This window comes from Hordeum vulgare, chromosome 3H (assembly GCF_904849725.1).
Source record: "Hordeum vulgare subsp. vulgare chromosome 3H, MorexV3_pseudomolecules_assembly, whole genome shotgun sequence".
Lineage (NCBI taxonomy): Eukaryota > Viridiplantae > Streptophyta > Magnoliopsida > Poales > Poaceae > Hordeum > Hordeum vulgare.
Genome location: NC_058520.1, coordinates 228476138 through 228496643, shown reverse-complemented (window position 1 = coordinate 228496643; position 20506 = coordinate 228476138). Strand labels below are relative to the sequence as shown.

The following is a 20506-nucleotide window of genomic DNA, read 5'->3' as shown; positions in this document are numbered from 1 at the left end:
GGTCAGCTTCGTTCCTAATCAGCACGTAACTCACGTAACTCTTACGTAGGTGTAGCACTATTATATTGTGACAGTAAAATAATAGAAGAGAGATGGATAAGGGTGGGCCAGCAAATTAAATATGTAAAGAGAGATGGGTGGGTGGGTGACAAATGGGTCAGGCTGGACACAGGCGGACGACGTAGACACGAAAAACATCCGTGGATTTGTGTCCGCGTGCGACCCAAATATAACCCAACTTTGCGAAGTGGGTTCGCGCGGATGCTTTTTGGGTTTTGGTTGACGCGTTAGGCCTTCACTTTTGTCTGCGCTGACCCAAACAGAACCTGGCAAACGATTTAGGTCGCTGCGTTGCTCCGAGATGCCTAATTCGTTGCTAGTTGTATCTATTGCCACAAATCGACCGAACAGTTTTTTCAACCAGACCGTACTCGGTTTGCTAAATGGGCTGGCAGAAATGGCCCAATTAACCAAAGATCTTCGTTTTTTTCCCAGGAGCTGGAGCCCCTTAGAACAGAAGATCTACCGATCAAAAAAATCCACATAAAAAAATCAACAGCCAGAAACGCTAAATGCGTGAGAAGGCTGGAATTAGGTGTAATTTTACTGTCTTAAATTTTTATATTTTTTGAGGGGTTTTACTGTCTTAATAAATTAGTAAAATGCCGTTGCTCGGCTAAAAGTGTGCTACTCCAATTTGTTTTTTCCTGTCGACTGGAGATGCTCAAGTTCAATTTCCGTCTTATGTATGTACAGACTCATGGGCCAAAGTAATATCCGCGAGGCCCAGCAAGTAGACTCTCCTCGCTGTCGAGCTTTGGCTAACAACCTCCCTGTCCTCTCCTTCGCCACCACCAACTCCTCCCCGTTCTTCTCCGACCGCCGCCTCAGACTTATTGCCCGCGCGCCGCCACCCGCAGGAGCCGCAGATGGCTTCTTCGACGTCCACCCTAGAGATCGAGGCTCGCGAGTACGTACAAACCCTTCTTTCTTTTCGTGCCCTACACCTTACGGCAACGAAAGCAACCAAAGAACCCTAAACCCCACGAGCTTTTTCTTGAATCCGCCCATTCTCACAAGAACCCATCTAGTGCGTAATGTTCTTCAATCCGTCTCCGGCTTACACAGTGAAGCGGGAGACTGTGATTTCCATGATGTTTGCTAAATCTATACTAGTACAGTAGTAACTTACTTTGAAGAGGAAAATCTGGAAAGCTGGGGGTTTGATTTGCTTCTTGCATCCATTGATGCAGCGTGGTGAAGATAATGCTGCAGTTCTGCAAGGAAAACTCGCTTCATCAGACGTTCCAGACCCTGCAGAACGAGTGCCAGGTCTCGCTCAACACGGTGGACAGCATGGACACCTTCATCGCCGACATTAATGCTGGGCGCTGGGACGCCGTGCTGCCGCAGGTTGCCCAGCTAAAGTTGCCGCGCAAGAAGCTTGAGGACCTCTACGAGCAGATTGTGCTGGAGATGGCAGAGCTCCGTGAGCTTGACACGGCCCGTGCAATCCTTCGCCAGACACAAGTGATGGGCGTCATGAAACAGGAGGAACCCGAACGATACCTCCGACTAGAGCACCTCCTTGTCCGGACATACTTTGACTTGAATGAGGTTGGTAGCCTGCTCATGCTATTGAGTTACTGTTTATTTGTTGTGCTATTTTTCTTAACTGTGAAATGTTGGGATGTCACTCTGCCAACAGGCTTACCAAGAATCTACCAAGGAAAAGCGACGTGCGCAGATTGCCCAAGGTGAGGCTGCTCATTGTGTTTTCTTGAAGCATATATCTAAATGATTCTCATACTTTGTAGATAAGTCTTGAGTGCTTCTTGATTCTGAGATATGCTACACTTTCAGAATGTAACATACTTCCTGTGTTCCAAAATATAAGGTGTATTTTTTCTTTCTTTCAAAAATTCAAACGTTTCTTTGTTTTACCAAATATATCAGTATCTACAGTGCCAAATAAATAAATTATAAATTATATATCATGATGAACTTAATTATGCTGTATTGTGGATATTGATATTTTCTCCATAAGCTTGGTCAAACATAGAGAACTTTCACTTTTCAGAAAAATAACACACCTTATATTTTGGAACGGAACCACAGAGGGAATATTTTTCTTGAACATTTTTTTAAACTATAGAAATTGTATTGTTCAATATGCTGATGAATTGGAGGAACTGGTACTTATTAATGATGATTTAAAGTTGTGCAATGCTCATAGACATGTAGTCCTACTTTTGCAATGATAGCCACAATGGAAGTTCTGCCTTTCTGATCCTCAATACTAATGCTTTACCTGCCTTGCCGATGTCAGCAATTGCTTCTGAAGTTTCAGTAGTTCCGCCAGCTCGGCTAATGGCACTGATTACCCAGGCTTTGAAATGGCAACAGCACCAAGGTACCCTCTTGGTTGCACATTTTTAACCTTTGATACTGTGATGATCCCAGTTATTCCAATTGTGAACTCATCGTAGCTCCTTTTTTCTTGTTCCTCTTGCATAGGTTTGTTACCGCCTGGCACGCAGTTTGATTTGTTCAGAGGAACCGCTGCAATGAAGCAAGACGAAGAAGAGGCATATCCTACTGCTTTGTCACATCAAATAAAGGTTATCTTGTGGCTGTATCACCGTGCTTAGATTGGCTTTTCATGTACACCCAGGTTTTTTGGAAACTACAGAAGATAAATTAATGATCAACATATTCGATATCAATGACTTTCAGAAGCCTAAAATGATGATTTCGTACTTAAGCTGATAGCAGAAGAATATTGACACAACTAATTAATGATTTTTTTTTTGTGTTAGCTTAATTGCATATGACTCTGACTTCTATTGGGACATTAGGGCATGTACAATGTGACATATGGATACAGATGCCCCATGAGAAAAAGTAGCTTGAGGCCTCTATATTGATTTTTTCTCCCCAATGTACTACTAGTGGCCCTCATCAAAGAATAGAAAGTAGACTCCCACTACACATGCATCCCTACTCTCCGCTCCAACTTTTTCAGCTTTATGCACCGGACCACACTTTTTCTCCTCAAGCACCCGTCTCCTGCCGAGGATCCTGCTACACCATCCAAGCCTACTTTTCCTTACATCCGATCTTACATGGCATGCGGGGCATCACCCTAGAGCTATGCATTGGCCATGCCCTTATGGTGGCCCCAAAATTCTTTGGAAGATATTGATCCAAAACACAGTAGGACATGTGAACATGCTTTACGATGTAGTTAAAGATTCTACCATCTTCACTTCCATGCTGAAAGGGGGATATAGAAACACATGACTGCCAGGAGAATTGCTATTCTCGGGCTTTTCCTCATGGTTACAACTTGACATTTTGTTTTTTTATTTCAGTTCGGGAAGAAAACCCACCCTGAGTGTGCTCGATTCTCACCCGATGGTCAGTACCTTGTTTCATGCTCAGTTGATGGAATCATCGAAGTAAGTTGGTTGCTAGTGTGTTTTACAAGTTAGCTCTTTTGTCGTAACTCGACTAAGTTTTATTAACATTTTCAGGTCTGGGATTATGTCAGCGGCAAGCTGAAAAAGGATCTTCAGTATCAAGCCGATGTAAGGCCCTAGTATTGGAGCTTTTCGTCTTTAATGTGGAATTTACATGAGCCGTAATTGTGCATGTAGCCAAGCTATTCAAGATCAATAACTTAAGAGGGATATCAATAAATCCTGTTATTTGATTTAGATACTGACAAGATTGTTAGGTTCTGCATAACCTTTGTTTGAAAATACTTTCCAGGAAAGCTTTATGATGCACGAGGATGCTGTGCTCTGTGTTGATTTTAGTAGAGATTCTGAGATGCTGGCATCCGGATCACAGGATGGAAAAATTAAGGTACTCTCACTGTTCTCTCCCCCCTCCCCCTTGGCAATATTTATTGCAAGTTCAGTGTTCAGAGTGGTTACGGTGTTCGTAGTCATGTGTTAATTGCTATATATTTTCTTCCTCCTGTGGAGTGCAGTCATGTTGAGTACATTTATGCTTGGTATCATTGCTCATTTAATCACGTTTGACCACACAATCATCAGTTGGTAAAAGTACATCATTAGTCAATACATGTGGCCAATTAATTTCTTAGACCTTCATTCTGGATCATTATTTCACCAGCCATTCGGTCTGTTTGTGAGAGAAGAATTACATTGCCATATTTAACTGCATCCTTTCACTGATTTTCAGGTTTGGCGTATACGAACTGGCCAGTGCTTGCGACGCCTCGAGCGTTCACACGCGAAAGGTGTGACAAGTGTTGCATTTTCACGTGATGGAACTCAGATATTGAGTGCCTCTTTTGACACTACTGCGAGGTTTCTTACGATACCACCAATTTGAATTTACAATGGATATATACTTCTTTGCTTTTCACTGTTATATTATGTTTTCATGACAAAGCATGGTGGAAGATTATATTTTGCATATGTTGAGCTAGTGTGCATTATTTGGGAAAGCCTCATGCTTTTGTCCATCCCTGTGTTTGAGGACTCGTAACATAGTGCAGCTGTCCCGTTAAGCACTTCTGTTACTCTCCTATGGGTATATTCTCATACGGGCTCTCTTTTCAGTCTCTTTTAAGATAGTCCAGTTAAAAGATGTTTAGTTTGCGCACAGTATTCATGGCTAAATTGCATATCATTGAAATATTTGATCCATTTGAGAATTAGTCCGAATAAAGTTATGGGTTGTTTCCTGAACTGGGGGAAACAAAACTGCCTTTTCTCAGTGCATTGTTTTCTTGTTTAAAGTGGGAATGGAAAATGTTTTTCCAAATCGATCGTTCAGTATTGATGGTTTACGAAATTATCTTTACGGCCTTCCTCTTCCTCTATGTTATCTAATTTAGTGTTTATATAAATCAGGCTTAACAAAAGAATAAATCAGAACTAAATGTATTGATCAGTTATCAATTTTCCCCTGTTTTAAGTCGGAAAACAACCTGTGCAAGCGCCACAAATCTGAACCATGAATTGCATATTGAATTGTGTTTGATTCTGCAACATCCTGCATATTGCCATTTTCATGATGCCATTTTTTCTTCTCTTTTGGTGCTGCTGTGTTCATAATTTCGGTCTTATATATTCCAAGTGCCTATCCTGTTTCTGCTTCAGTCCCTGAAAATAATTGCAAGGTTATTTTCTTCATTTCTGCAGAATCCATGGCCTTAAGTCTGGGAAGATGCTAAAAGAATTTCGCGGTCATGACTCCTACGTGAACTATGCCATCTTTTCTGCTGATGGCACCCGTGTTATCACAGCTTCCAGTGACTGTATTGTTAAGGTGCAGATCTTGTGTATCAGCGTTTGAACTCTTGTTCCGATGAGAACTACTCCCTCTGTTTCTAAATACAAGTCTTTTTAGAGATTTCACAAGGGAACTACATACGGAGTAAAATGAATGAACACACACTCTAAAATATGTCTATACACATCCGAATTTGGTCCTCTAGTGGAACCTCTAGAAAGACTTATATTTAGGAACGGAGGGAGTATTATTTATTTATTCATCAATTTCCCACATCTATTGTTCTGTATGGTAGACAACTGTCTGCGCATTCATTTATGATTTCTCGATGTAGGTATGGGATGCGAAAACAGCAGACTGTTTGCAATCATTCAAGCCTCCTCCTCCTTTGAGGGTAACTATTTTTCACATTGTCGTACTCCTTCCACAACACATAGGCTTTCAGCCATGCTTTTTCTTATCCATATGTATTCTTAAATTTCCAGGGAGGAGATGCATCTGTTAACTCTGTCCATTTGTTTCCAAAGAATAGTGATCACATTGTTGTCTGCAATAAGACTTCGTCAATATACATCATGACTTTACAAGGACAGGTATATTGTTACGTTCACATTCCATCATGTTTTTCAACTGTTTTTTTAAAGTCAAGCATTAACTGATGACCAGAGACTTGACTTCTCTGCCAACTTAGTATTAAAGTCAGTTTTCTCACAATGATGGCACCCTAAATGCAACTGATGACCAGAGACTTCACTTGCACCATTCAACTTAAAACACAGCCTTTTCTAGTTTATACCAACTGGACACTTTTTGTTGTGATATGAAAAATGTCAGAAACAGAATAAATCCTGGTTTAATAGGAACCTATCAGTATATTTAGGACATAAAAAATCCAATAGAAATAGGAAAATAAAATGCATGCGTGGTTTGCAGGCAAAAGTTGGCAACATCAAAACTTGCTAAAAGTTGGCAACATCTTTAGAGGGGTTATTCTGTTTCTGGTCCATACTTTTTTGTGCCAATTTTTTGTGCTGGTCCATACTTTATCAAGCCAACATTGGGCATCAGACCAAACATGCACATAGTTTCATCCCTAAGCTTATCGGGTCCTGAGGTTTCACCCCTCATCTTTTTGGGTGTAATTTTCACCCTTAACTGCGAATACTGGGTGGTCCTCTAGCGGTTTGAGTCGGTCAAACCTGAAGTTGTCCACCTACCCCCTCCTCCACATTCCTGTTGTCATGCTTGCACATGTGTGGGCTAGGGTTTACAGATCAAACTCCACTAGAGATCCGCCCCAAACTCCACTAGAGATCCGCCCTTGCTGCCACCATCTGCTGCGAGTCCTAGGTGCTGGCTGCCTGTTTCAGTGCTCGAACCCCTTCTCCCTTTCTGAACATGCTGAGCTGTGTTCTGGGTCTTGGAGTGACAAGCGGCGGCTGCCTCTCTGCATTGGACGAGGACAGTACCAGGCCGGTCCCCGCTGGCGTTGACTTCTATGAAGGATGCAGCGGGAACGACGATGAGTGGGTTACTACTCAGGGGGGCTCCTGTGCCAGAATCCCTTGGCAGGCACACAGTGGCAGATCCAGGAATTGAACTTACGAGGGGCGAAACATTCAAGGTCTAAAACTTTCAACGTATAAATGCAAAATAAATAAATAAATAAATTTAACATACAAACGCAAGTCCGATCAACCAAGACTAATAAAATTCAAATATGAAGCCAGACGCCCGCAAAAATTAATAGCATAACTAATGGTCCAAAATAGTTCAAAATTCTTAACGACCAGGTTAACCAACAAAAACACAAAATACAACATAAACGTCACTGAGAACTACTACTAAAATGGACTTGTTTTGCGTCTGTCGTCCGGCGAGTCGGAGCTCCGAGTCGGTGGGAAGACGAGGGTTCGGCAGGACTGGCGATTGGGCGACGACTAGGTTAGACGCTCGATTGGGAATTTTTGGTGATTGCCTGCTACGTGGTTGCGGCATGAGGTAAGCCATCTAATTTGGGCTGTTAATAGCCCACGTTGAAGCGAACGGTTTTCGTGTTCGTGATCTAACAGTCACGTTGTTTGTGTCCTTATCCAAAACGAAGCAGAGTTCATGGCAGTTGGCCAATAGAATTCACCGTGGTTTGTTCACGGCTTAGTGTTGCATATATACACGCTGAAGCACACATCGGCAGGCTAGGTTACAAACAGAATCCGCTGTACAGACGGGAGCGTGGGCTTCTTGCGCGGTGACCGCGTGCCAGATGCAGGAAGCGGTCGATCAGGTGGAGCTGTAGACGTGGCAGACAACTTTTCCAACAGTGGCTTCATGCACATCGTGCAGATACCTGGGGTGGCCGCCCATGCCTGCCCCTATGGTGCCATCGCCCCTGCAGGCACATGAACCTGCAAGGAGATGAACGGCTCCAGGTCCTTGGACGTCGGCATCTGTGTGTATGACAATATGAGCATGGAGATATGGCCTCTCATCACATCTGCCCTCTCCTGTGGTGCTACGCCCTGGTTAGATTTGACAACCGAGTAACCGCTTAAGGTAGCAAAAATACCCGCTATTGACATTGAAGGGTAAAAATTACACTTGATGTAGATGAGTACTAACACAAATGCCCGTGCATTGCAACATGATACATTGTTACCTGTTTTAGCGTCCAATTATTTTTGTCTGTCCCGCCCTATTGTCCTCCTTCCAACCTCTTTTAATTATGCAGCAAGCCGTTTAATTGAGCATCACTTCTAACTAGTTGTTTAATTGAGCGTCACTTTAATTGATAGCAACGGGATACACTGTTACCTGTCTTTTAATTATGCAGCAAGCCGTTTTATTACTTGTCTTATCTTTTAGCGGGACGCGTTCTTTTCTTCTCACGTCATCATCCTCATCCTCCGCTTATTGATTCCCGTGCTGACTTTTTTAGTTGATCAATAATAGGTAACTCCAAGACATATATAAATTGGTGGTTTTGGTTTTAATGATAATAGGAGAAGCCTGCTTATTAACATGTGGTTTTCTTTTCGTGCCCAGCGGAGGTCCAACTTAGAACGCATTATGTAATTGCAGTCGACCTAATCAGAGTGTAGATCGATTACAAAGTAAACACTAATTTATATTTTGCATTTATTTTTTCCGTGTGGCCGAGCAGGCCCCTTGGCCCGCTTAGGGGACTGACTCCCTGTGGCCCCATAAAAAGAAGAAGATGCGGAGCAGGTCCCTTGTCTGCACGGTTTGGAGGCCCGAACCAATTTTTTTATATTCGTGAATGGACAATTTCTTTAGTACGAACTCAGATAGGTATGGAAAATAATAATTTTATGTGGTCAACCGACCAAATAATCAGAGAAACGGACCTCCCTTTAATATTATTATTATTATTATTATTATTATTATTATTATTATTATTATTATTATTATTATTGTAGGTATAGATAGATATAGATGGGAAGACAATGGTAGTTCCATTTTAGGCCCCACTAACTGTTGAATACTCCCTCCGTCCGGAAATACTTGTCCTAGAAATAGATGTATCTAGACTTATTTTAGTTATAGATACATCCATTCTATACATTTCTAGGACAAGTATTTCCGGACGGAGGGAGTAGTTGGTTTGAGTTTTTTTTTTGGATCCATGCAAGCCATTTCTAGTTGAAGTCATAAGGTACTATCCTGTTCCAGCCAGGAAGACAGCTTTATCTCACTGGATCTTCTATTTAAAGCCAAAGTCTAGAAAACCTATTTCAAATGAGTTTGGTCTCATCTTTTAGATGAGGGGCGAAACATACACACCCTGATAAGTTGAGGGGCGAAATTATACACCTATATTTCTCTAAGAGTAGATCTTTGTCTTCTCAAAGGCTTGATATTATCTTTCTTGAACCCTTGGAAGTTATCTTTTTTGACCCTTAGTAGACTTAAAGAGTTTCGTGGTTCGGGCTCTAAGGAAAGTGCATTGTAAGTTAGTCCCAGTTATCGGTTTAACCGTGCTATGTTGAATTTATTGTATAATATGCTATGGAGAAGTAGCCACAAAATAGGAAAAAGAACTGGTTAGTAAAACGATAAAAGGAGAATGGACATGCATTGCTAAATTCATCCTTACTGTTGAGTGTTATCATAAATTCTGTCTTGTTGTTATTCTTGCCTTGGAAACTTGTTGCAGGTTGTAAAAAGTTTCTCATCTGGTAAACGGGAAGGAGGAGATTTTGTTGCAGCTTCAGTTTCACCAAAAGGAGAATGGATATACTGTGTTGGTGAAGATATGTGAGGATATTATGTTTATTGCTACATTTATTCATACTGCTTCTGAGTGTCTTGATGATCATCCAGAGTTTTTCTACTTTTCTTGTAGGAACATGTATTGCTTTAGCCAACAGTCCGGTAAACTTGAGCATCTAATGAAGGTTTGTAGGATATCTCAAATGAAAAATCTTTACCTGGTTGTGTTGCACTGATTTTTATTGAAATGCTAAAAAACACCTTGACACCGTTGCAGGTCCATGACAAGGATGTGATTGGCATTACTCACCACCCTCACAGGAACTTGGTTGCCACCTATGCCGAAGATTGTATGATGAAGATATGGAAGCCTTGACTACATTCATTCATTTCCAGTTTTATTAATGTGAGTGGTAATTTAGAGGATGCATTTGGTTTTTGTAATGTGGATAACTCGCCTGCTCTAAATAGCTGATCAAGTTCAATATATCTGTACTGTAGCATATATAAAACCACTTGGAGTGATTGATCATATCGTTGTGTATTAGAGCATCCCAAACAGACGCGCTTAGGCGCGACACATAATTTTTTTACAGCACGTGCAACGGTCCTTCGATTTGTTTGATCATTCATCCTCTTATTTGTCCTATCCATTGGAAAGTCGGACATTGTTTGCACTATCAGCAAAGGCATCATGCGAAGGCATGTGAGGCACACCGAAAGCTCTCATGTCTCCTCCCTCTCCCCCCTCCCCTCTTGCTCTCTCCCTCCCCCTCCCTCTCTCTCCTTCTTCTTCTCGACCTCCACCTCCCCCTCCCATCCCTCTCCCTCCTCCTCCCCCTCTCCCTCCACCTCCCTCCCTTCCCCTCCCTCCTCCTCCCCCTCCTCCTCTCAAGCTCTCCCTCCCCTCCCTCTATCTCCCCCTCTCTCGCTCTCTCGCTCTCCCCCCTCCTCCCTCCTCCTCCCCCACCCCTCCCTTTCCTCCCCCTCCCCTCCCCCTCCTCCTCCGCCTCCCCCCTTCGCCTCCTCCTCCTTCACCACCTCCTCCCCCTACTTCTTCACCACCCCTCCCATCCCTCTCCCTCCTCCTCCTCCACCCCCTCCACCCCTCCCCTCCCTCTCCCCACCTCCTACTCCTCCCCCTCCCCCTCCTCCTTCTCTCTCGCTCTCTCGCTCTCCCTCCCCCTCCCCCTCCTCCTACCACTCCTTCTCCCCTCCCCTCCTCCCCCTCCTCCTACCCCTCCCCCTCCTCCTCCTTCTCCACCACCTCCTCCCCCCTCCCCTTCCCCTCCTCCTCCCCCTCCTAATCCTCCTTCTCCACCACCTCCTCCCCCTCCCCCTCCCCCCGCCTCCTCTTCTCCACCACGTCCTCCTCCACCTCCTCCTCCTCCTCCACCACCACCTTCTCCCACTCCCCCTCCTCCTACCCCTCCCCTCCTCCCCCTCCTCCTCCTCCTCCCCTCCCCCTCCCCCTCCAGCTCCTCCCGTCCGCCTCCCCCTCCTCCTTCTCCACCACCTCCTCCCAATCCCCCTCCCGCCCCCCTCCCCTCTGACTCCTCCTTCTCCACCACCTCCCCTCCCCCTCCCCTCCCCTCCTCCCCCTCCTAATCCTCCTTCTCCACCACCTCCTCCCCCTCCCCCTCCCCCCGCCTCCTCTTCTCCACCACGTCCTCCTCCACCTCCTCCTCCTCCTCCTCCACCACCTTCTCCCCCTCCCCCTTCTCCTCCTCACCCTCCTCCTACCCCTCCCCTCCCCCCTCCTCCTCCTCCTCCCCCCTCCCCCTCCCCCTCCAGCTCCTCCCGTCCCCCTCCCCCTCCTCCTTCTCCACCACCTCCTCCCAATCCCCCTCCCCCCTTCCCCTCTGACTCCTCCTTCTCCACCACCTCCCATCCCCCTCCCTCGCCCTCCCCTTCCCCCTCCTCCTTCTTCTCCTTCTCCTTCTTCTCCTCCTTCTTCTCCTTCTCCTTCTCCATCTTGTTCTTCTCCTCTTCCTCCCCCTCCCCCGTCCTCCTCCTCCCCTTCCCCTCCCCCTCCCTCGCCCTCGCCCTCCTCCCCCTCCCCCTCTCCCTCCTCCTACCCCTCCCCTCCTCCCCCTCCTCCTCCTCCTCCCATCCCCCTCCCATCCCCCTCCCCTACCCCGCCCCTCCGCCTCCGTCTCCCCTCCCCCTCCGTCTCCTGCTCCTCCCCTCCCCATACCCACCCCTCCCCCTCCCCCTCTCGCTCCTCCTCCTTCTTCTCCACCACCTCCCCCCCTCCCCCTCCCCTCCGACTCCTCCTTCTCCACCACCTCCACCACCTCCCCCTCCCCTCCCTCGCCCCTCCCCTTCCTCTCCCTCCTCCTTCTTCTCCTTCTTCTTCTCCTTCTCCTCCTTCTCCATCTTGTTCTTCTCCTCTTCCTCCCCCTCCCCCCGTCCTCCTCCCCCGTCCTCCTCCTCCCCCGTCCTCCTCCTCCCCCTCCCCTCCCCTCCCCCTCCGCCTCCAGCACCTCCTCCCCCTCCACCCCCTCCTCCTACCCCTCCCTCCCCTCCTCCTCCTCCCCCCTCCTTCTCCCCACCTCCTCCACCTCCTCCTCCCCCTCCCCCTCCTCCTACCCCTCCCCCTCACCCCCCTCCTCGTTCTCCAACACCTCCTCCCTCTCCCCTCCGCCTCCTCCTTCTCCACCACGTCCTCCTCCACCTCCTCCCCCTCCTCCGCCTCCTCCCCCTCCCCCTCCCCCACCCCGCCCCTCCGCCGCCCACTCCCCTCCCCCTCCCCCTCCTGCTCCCCCCATCCCCTCCCCTCCCCTCCCCCTCCTGCTCCCCCATCCCCTCCCCCTCCCCCTCCCCTCCTCCTCCCCACCTCCTCCCCCCTCCTCCCCTTCCCCTCCTCCCCTCCCCCTCCCCTCCCCCTACTCCTCCTACACCACCTCCTCCACCACCTCCTCCCCCCTCCTCCCCCTCCTCATCCTCCTCCTCCCCCTCCTACCCCTCCTCCTCCACCACCTCCTCCCCCCTCCTCCCCTCCCCCTCCCCTCCCCCTCCTCCTCCTCCTCCCCTCCCCCTCCCCCACCACCTCCTCCCCCCTCCTACCCTCCCCCTCCTCCTCCTCCCCCTCCCCCTCCCCCTCCTCTTCCAACCCCTCCTCCACCACCTCCTCCCCCCCTCCTCCCCCCTCCTCCTCCTTCTCCTCCTCCTTCTCCCCCACCTCCTCCCCATACCCCTCCCCTCCTCCTCCTCCCCCCTCCCCTCCTCCCCCTCCCCTCCCCCTCCTCCTCCCCTCCTCCCCCCTCCTCCTCCTCCTCCCCCCTACCCCTCCTACTCCCCCTCCTCCTCCTCCTCCACCACCTCCCCCTACCCCTCCTCCTCCCCCTCCTCCTCCTCCTCCTCCACCACCTCCTCCTGCCCGCCCTTCGCCTACCCTCCACCCCTCCCCCCTCCCCTCCCCCCCTCCCCTCCTCCCCCTCCTCCTCCCCCCTCCTCCTCATACTCATCCTCCACCTCCCCCTCCCCTACCCCTCCTCCTCCCCCTCATCCTCCTCCTCCACCACCTCCTCCTGCTCGCCCTTCGCCTCCCCTCCCCCTCCTCCTCCACCACCACCCCCTCCCATCCCCCTTCTCCTTGCCTCCCCTCCCCTCCCCTCCTCCTCCTCCCCCTCCCCTCCCCCCTCCAAATCCTCCTCCTCCACCACCTCCCCTCCGCCTCCTCTTCTCCACCACGTCCTCCTCCACGTCCTCCTCCTCCTCCCCCTCCTCCTCCCCCCTCCCCCTCCCCTACTCCCCTCCCCTCCCCCTCCCCCTCCTCCTACCCCTCCCCCTCCTCCTCCTCCTCCTCCTCCCCCACCACCTCCTCCTGTCCGCCCTTCGCCTCCCCTCCCCCCTCCCCTCCCCTCCTCCCCCTCCTCCTCCTACTCCTCCTCCACCTCCCCCTCCCCCTACACCTCCTCCTCCCCCTCATCCTCCTCCTCCACCACCTTCTCCTGCTCGCCCTTCGCCTCCCCTCCCACTCCTCCTCCACCACCATCCCCTCCCATCCCCCTTCTCCTCGCCTCCCCTCCCCCTCCCCTCCCCTCATCCTCCTCCCCCTCCCCTCCTCCTACCCCCCCCTCCCCCCTCCAAATCCTCCTTCTCCACCACCTCCTCCCCCTCCCCTCCGCTTCCTCTTCTCCACCACGTCCTCCTCCACCTCCTCCTCCTCCTCCCCCTCCTCCTCCCTCCTCAACCTCCCCCTCCTCCACCTCCCCCTCCCCCTCCTCCCCTCCCCTCCCCCTCCTCCCCCTCCTCCTCCCCTCCCCCTACCCCGCCCCTCCGCCTCCCCTCCGCCTCCCCCTCCCCCTCCCCCTCCGCCTACAGCTCCTCCCCTCCCCCTCCCCACCCCTCCCCCTCTCCCTCTCCCTCCTCCTCCTCCTTCTCGACCACCTCCTCCCCCTCCCCCTCCCCTCAGACTCCTCCTTCTCCACCACCTCCACCACCTCCCCCTCCCTCGCCCCTCCCCTTCCCCCCCCTCCTCCTCCTTCTTCTCCGTCTCCTTCTCCTTCTTCTCCTCCTCCTTCTTCTCCTTCTTCTCCATCTTGTCCTTCTCCTCTTCCTCCCCCTCCCCCGTCCTCCTCCTTCCCTCCCTCGCCCTCCCCCTCCTCCCCCTCCCCCCTCTCCCTCCTCCTCCCCCTCCCCTCCTCCCCTCCTCCTCCTCCTCCCCTTCCCCTTCCCCTACCCGCCCCCTCCGCCTCCGCCTCCCCCTCCCCCTCCGTTTCCTGCTCCTCTCCTCCCCCTCCCCACCCCTCCCCATCCTCCCCCTCCCCCTACCCCTCCTCCTCCTCTAACACCATCTCCTCCTGCCCGCCCTTCGCCTACCCTCCCCCTCCCCTCCCCTCCTCCCCTCCCCTCCTCCCCCTCCTCCTCCTACTCCTCCTCCACCTCCTCCTCCCCTACCCCTCGCCCTTCGCCTCCCCCCTCCTCCTCCACCATCACCCCTCCCATCACCCTTCTCCTCGCCTCCCCTCCCCCTCCCCCTCCCCCTCCCCTCCTCCTCCTCCCCCTCCCCTACCCCTCCCCTCCCCCTCCTCCTCCTCCTCCTTCTCCTCCCCTCCTCCTCCTCCCCCCTCCCCCTCCCCCTCCCCTCCTCCTCCCCCTCCCCTCCCCTCCCCCTCCCCCTCCCCTCCTCTCCTCCTCCTCCCCCTTCTCCCCTCCTCCTCCTCCTCCTCCTCCCCCTCCTCCCCTCCTCCTCCCCTCCTCCTCCCCCTCCCCTCCCCCCCTCCAAATCCTCCTTCTCCACCACCTCCTCCCCCTCCCCCTCCCCTCCGCCTCCTCTTCTCCACCACGTCCTCCTCCACCTCCTCCTCCTCCCCCTCCCCCTCCTCCCCCTCCCCTCCCCCTCTTCCACCTCCTCCTCCTCCTCCCCCTCCTCCCCTCCCCCTCCCCCTCCCCTCCTCCTCCTCCCCCCTCCCCTCCTCCCCCTCCCCTCGCCCTCCCCCTCCTCCTCCTCCTCCCCTCCCCCTCCCCCTCCTCCTCCTCCCCTCCCCCTCCTCCCCCTCCTCCCCTCCCCTCCCCTCCCCTCCCCCTTTCCTCCCCCTCGCCCCCTACGCCTCCTGCTCCTCCCCCTCCTCCTCAACCACCTCCTACCCCTCCCCCTCCCCCTCCCCTCCTCTCCCTCTTCCTTCTCCTCCTCCCCCTCCTTCTCCCCCACCTGCACCCCCTCCCCTCCCCTCCTCCCCTCCTCCCCCTCCTCCTTCTCCTCCCCACTCCTTCTCCCCCACCTGCACCCCCTCCCATCCCCTCCTCCCCTCCCCTCCCCTCCTCCCCCTCCTCCTCCCCCTCCCCCTCCCCCTCCTCCTGCCCCTCATCCTCCTCCTCCACCACCTCCTCCTGCTCGTGCTTCGCCTCCCCTTGCCCTCCTCCCCTCCCCTCCCCTCCCCCCGCTCCCCTCCACCTCCTCCCCTCCTCCTCCTACTCGTTCTCCACCACCTCCTCCCCCTCCCCCTCCCATCCGCCTCCTCCTTCTCCACCACGTCCTCCTCCACGTCCTCCTCCCTCAACTCCCCTCCCCCTCGTCCTACCCCTCCCCCTCCTCCTCCCCTCCCCCTCCCCCACCCTGCCCCCTCCGCCTCCCCCTCCCCATCCGTTTCCTGCTCCTCCCCTCCCCCTCCCCACCCCCTCCCCCTCCCCCTCTCGCTCCTCCTCCTCCTTCTCCACCACCTCCTTCCCCTCCCCCTCCCCCTCCCCCTCCCCTCCGACCCCTCCTTCTCCACCACCTCCACCACCTCCCCCCTCCCTCGCCGCCTCCCCTTCCTCCCCTCCCCCTCCTTCTTCTCCTTCTCCTTCTCCTTCTTCTCCTCCTTCTTCTTCTCCTTCTCCTCCTTGTCCATCTTGTTCTTCTCCTATTCCTCCCCCTCCAACCTCCTCCTCCTCCCCCCTCCCCTCCCCCTCCCCTCTCCCTCCGCCTCCTGTGCCTCCACCACCTCCTCCCCCTCCACCCCCTCCTCCTACCCCTCCCCTCCCCCTACCCCTCCCCTCCTCTCCTCCTCCTCCCCCTCCTCCCCTCCTCCTCCTCCTCCTCCCCTCACCCCCTCCCATCCCTTCCTCCCTTCCCCTCCCCTCCTCCCCCTCCTCCTCCCCCTCCCCCTACCCCTCCTCCTCCCCCTCATCCTCCTCCTCCACCACCTCCTCCCCCTCGTCCTACCCCTCCCCTCCTCCTCCCCTCCCCCTCCCCCACCCTGCCCCCTCCGCCTCCCCCTCCCCATCCGTTTCCTGCTCCTCCCCTCCCCCTCCTCCTCCTCCCCTCCCCCTCCCCCTCCTCCTCCTCCCCTCCCCCTCCTCCCCCTCCTCCCCTCCCCTCCCCTCCCCTCCCCCTTTCCTCCCCCTCGCCCCCTACGCCTCCTGCTCCTCCCCCTCCTCCTCAACCACCTCCTACCCCTCCCCCTCCCCTCCCCTCCCCCCCTCTTCCTTCTCCTCCTCCCCCTCCTTCTCCCCCACCTGCACCCCCTCCCCTCCCCTCCTCCCCTCCTCCCCCTCCTCCTTCTCCTCCCCACTCCTTCTCCCCCACCTGCACCCCCTCCCATCCCCTCCTCCCCTCCCCTCCTCCCCCTCCCCCTCCCCCTCCCCCTCCTCCTCCCCTCATCCTCCTCCTCCACCACCTCCTCCTGCTCGTGCTTCGCCTCCCCTTGCCCTCCTCCCCTCCCCTCCCCTCCCCTCCCCCGCTCCCCTCCCCCTCCTCCCCTCCTCCTCCTACTCGTTCTCCACCACCTCCTCCCCCTCCCCCTCCCCTCCGCCTCCTCCTTCTCCACCACGTCCTCCTCCACGTCCTCCTCCCTCAACTCCCCTCCCCCTCGTCCTACCCCTCCCCCTCCTCCTCCCCTCCCCCTCCCCCACCCTGCCCCCTCCGCCTCCCCCTCCCCATCCGTTTCCTGCTCCTCCCCTCCCCCTCCCCACCCCCTCCCCCTCCCCCTCTCGCTCCTCCTCCTCCTTCTCCACCACCTCCTCCCCCTCCCCCTCCCCCTCCCCCTCCCCTCCGACCCCTCCTTTTCCACCACCTCCCCCCTCCCTCGCCGCCTCCCCTTCCTCCCCTCCCCCTCCTTCTTCTCCTTCTCCTTCTCCTTCTTCTCCTCCTTCTTCTTCTCCTTCTCCTCCTTGTCCATCTTGTTCTTCTCCTATTCCTCCCCCTCCAACCTCCTCCTCCTCCCCCCTCCCCTCCCCCTCCCCTCTCCCTCCGCCTCCTGTGCCTCCAGCACCTCCTCCCCCTCCACCCCCTCCTCCTACCCCTCCCCTCCCCCTACCCCTCCCCTCCTCTCCTCCTCCTCCCCCTCCTCCCCTCCTCCTCCTCCTCCTCCCCTCACCCCCTCCCATCCCTTCCTCCCTTCCCCTCCCCTCCTCCCCCTCCTCCTCCCCCTCCCCCTACCCATCCTCCTCCCCCTCATCCTCCTCCTCCACCACCTCCTCCTGCTCGTCCTTCGCCTCCCCTCCCCCTGCCCCTCCCCTCCTCTCCTCCTCCTGCCCCTCCTCCTCCCCCTCCTCCCCTCCTCCTCCTCTCCTCCTCCCCCTCCCCTCCCCCCTCCAAATCCTCCTTCTCCACCACCTCCTCCCCCTCCCCCTCCCCTCCGCCTCCTCTTCTCCAACACGTCCTCCTCCACCTCCTCCTCCTCCCCCTCCTCCTCCCCCTCCCCCTCCTCCACCTCCACCTCCCCCTCCTCCCCCTCCCCTCCCCCTCTTCCACCTCCTCCTCCCCCTCCTCCCCTCCCCCTCCCCCTCCCCTCCTCCTCCTCCCCCCTCCCCTCCCCCTCCCCCTCCTCCTCCTCCTCCCCTCCCCCTCCCCCTCCTCCTCCTCCCCTCCCCCTCCTCCCCCTCCTCCCCTCCCCTCCCCCTCTCCTCCCCCTCGCCCCCCTACGCCTCCTGCTCCCCCCACCTCCTCAACCACCTCCTACCCCTCCCCCCTCCCCTCCCCTACTCCCCCTCTCCCTTCTCCTCCTCCCCCTCCTTCTCCCCCACCTGCACCCCCTCCCCTCCCCTCCTCCCCTCCTCCCCCTCCTCCTTCTCCTCCCCCCTCCTTCTCCCCCAGCTGCACCCCCTCCCATCCCCTCCTCCCCTCCCCTCCCCTCCTCCCCCTCCTCCTCCCCCTCCCCCTCCCCCTCCTCCTCCCCTCATCCTCCTCCTCCACCACCTCCTCCTGCTCGTTCTTCGCCTCCCCTCGCCCTCCTCCCCTCCCCTCCCCTCCCCCTGCTCCCCCCCTCCTCCCCCTCCTCCTCCTACTCGTTCTCCACCACCTCCTCCCCCTCCCCCTCCCCTCCGCCTCCTCCTTCTCCACCACGTCCTCCTCCACGTCCTCCTCCCTCTCCTCCCCTCCCCCTCCTCCTACCCCTCCCCCTCCTCCTCCCCTCCCCCTCCCCCACCCTGCCCCTCCGCCTCCCCCTCCCCCTCCGTTTCCTGCTCCTCCCCTCCCCTCCCCACCCCCTCCCCCTCCCCCTCTCGCTCCTCCTCCTCCTTCTCCACCACCACCTCCCCCTCCCCCTCCCCCTCCCCTCCGACTCCTCCTTCTCCACCACCTCCACCACCTCCCCCCTCCCTCGCCGCCTCCCCTTCCTCCCCCTCCCCCTCCTTCTTCTCCTTCTCCTTCTCCTTCTTCTCCTCCTTCTTCTTCACCTTCTCCTCCTTGTCCATCTTGTTCTTCTCCTATTCCTCCCCCTCCAACCTCCTCCTCCTCCCCCCTCCCCTCCCCCTCCCCTCTCCCTCCGCCTCCTGTGCCTCCACCACCTCCTCCCCCTCCACCCCCTCCTCCTACCCCTCCCCTCCCCCTACCCCTCCCCTCCTCTCCTCCTCCTCCCCCTCCTCCCCTCCTCCTCCTCCTCCTCCTCCCCTCACCCCCTCCCATCCCTTCCTCCCCTCCTCCCCCTCCTCCTCCCCCTCCCCCTACCCCTCCTCCTCCCCCTCATCCTCCTCCTCCACCACCTCCTCCTGCTCGTCCTTCGCCTCCCCTCCCCCTGCCCCTCCCCTCCCCTCCTCCTCCCCCTCCTCCCCTCCTCCTCCCCCTCCTCCCCGCCTCCTCCTCTCCTCCTCCCCCTCCCCTCCCCCCTCCAAATCCTCCTTCTCCACCACCTCCTCCCCCTCCCCCTCCCCTCCGCCTCCTCTTCTCCAACACGTCCTCCTCCACCTCCTCCTCCTCCCCCTCCTCCTCCTCCTCCCCCTCCTCCACCTCCACCTCCCCCTCCTCCCCCTCCCCTCCCCCTCTTCCACCTCCTCCTCCTCCTCCCCCTCCCCTCCTCCTCCTCCCCCCTCCCCTCCTCCCCCTCCCCTCCCCCTCCCCCTCCTCCTCCTCCTCCTCCCCTCCCCCTCCCCCTCCTCCTCCTCCCCTCCCCCTCCTCCCCCTCCTCCCCTCCCCTCCCCTCCCCCTCTCCTCCCCCTCGCCCCCCTACGCCTCCTGCTCCTCCCCCTCCTCCTCAACCACCTCCTAACCCTCCCCCTCCCCTCCCCTCCTCCCCCTCTTCCTTCTCCTCCTCCCCCTCCTTCTCCCCCACCTGCACCCCTCCCCTCCCCTCCTCCCCCTCCTCCTTCTCCTCCCCCCTCCTTCTCCCCCACCTGCACCCCCTCCCATCCCCTCCTCCCCTCCCCTCCCCTCCTCCCCCTCCTCCTCCCCCTCCCCCTACCCCTCCTCCTCCCCCTCATCCTCCTCCTCCACCACCTACTCCTGCTCGTCCCTCGCCTCCCCTCGCCCTCCTCCCCTCCCCTCCCCTCCTCCCGCTCCCCTCCCCCTCCTCCCCCTCCTCCTCCTACTCGTTCTCCACCACCTCCTCCCCCTCACCCTCCCCTCCGCCTCCTCCTTCTCCACCACGTCCTCCTCCTCCCCCCTCCCTCGCCGCCTCCCCTTCCTACCCCTCCCCCTCCTTCTTCTCCTTCTCCTTCTCCTTCTTCTCCTCCTTCTTCTTCTCCTTGTCCTCCTTGCCCATCTTGTTCTTCTCCTATTCCTCCCCCTCCAACCTCCTCCTCCTCCCTCTCCCCTCTCCCTCCGCCTCCTGTGCCTCCAACACCTCCTGCCCCTCCACCCCCTCCTCCTTCTCCTCCCACCTCCTTCTCCCCCACCTGCACCCCCTCCCATCCCCTCCTCCCCTCCCCTCCCCTCCTGCCCCTCCTCCTCCCCCTCCCCCTACCCCTCCTCCTCCCCCTCATCTTCCTCCTCCACCAACTCCTCCTGCTCGTCCTTCGCCTCCCCTCGCCCTCCTCCCCTCCCCTCCCCTCCTCCCGCTCCCCTCCCCCTCCTCCCCCTCCTCCTCCTACTCGTTCTCCACCACCTCCTCCCCCTCCCCCTCCCCTCCGCCTCCTCCTTCTCCACCACGTCCTCCTCCTCCCCCCTCCCTCGCCGCCTCCCCTTCCTACCCCTCCCCCTCCTTCTTCTCCTTCTCCTTCTCCTTCTTCTCCTCCTTCTTCTTCTCCTTCTCCTCCTTGTCCATCTTGTTCTTCTCCTATTCCTCCCCCTCCAACCTCCTCCTCCTCCCCCTCCCCTCTCCCTCCGCCTCATGTGCCTCCAACACCTCCTGCCCCTCCACCC

General features: G+C 56.2%; 1 protein-coding gene across 1 annotated transcript; it reads left to right on the top strand.

Annotated features, from left to right (window-relative positions):
• The first annotated feature begins 760 nt into the window (after positions 1-760).
• LOC123443571 (suppressor of mec-8 and unc-52 protein homolog 1) lies at positions 761-10099 on the top strand. The gene is made up of 15 exons (XM_045119997.1): positions 761-970; positions 1254-1617; positions 1709-1757; positions 2330-2413; positions 2518-2621; positions 3375-3461; positions 3537-3590; positions 3775-3870; positions 4213-4340; positions 5181-5307; positions 5606-5665; positions 5757-5864; positions 9446-9546; positions 9635-9686; positions 9779-10099. The coding sequence occupies exons 1-15, from the start codon at positions 930-932 to the stop codon at positions 9875-9877; spliced, it is 1554 nt and encodes a 517-aa protein (XP_044975932.1). The 5' UTR covers positions 761-929; the 3' UTR covers positions 9878-10099.
• The last annotated feature ends 10407 nt before the right edge of the window (positions 10100-20506 follow it).

Excerpts from the sequence above, each read along its gene's own strand:
- LOC123443571 (XM_045119997.1), top strand. The coding sequence starts at position 930 with ATGGCTTCTTCGACGTCCACCCTAGAGATCGAGGCTCGCGA. Across the intron at positions 1,618-1,708 it reads CATACTTTGACTTGAATGAG|GCTTACCAAGAATCTACCAA; the intron begins GTTGGTAGCCTG and ends CTCTGCCAACAG. Across the intron at positions 3,591-3,774 it reads ATCTTCAGTATCAAGCCGAT|GAAAGCTTTATGATGCACGA; the intron begins GTAAGGCCCTAG and ends AATACTTTCCAG.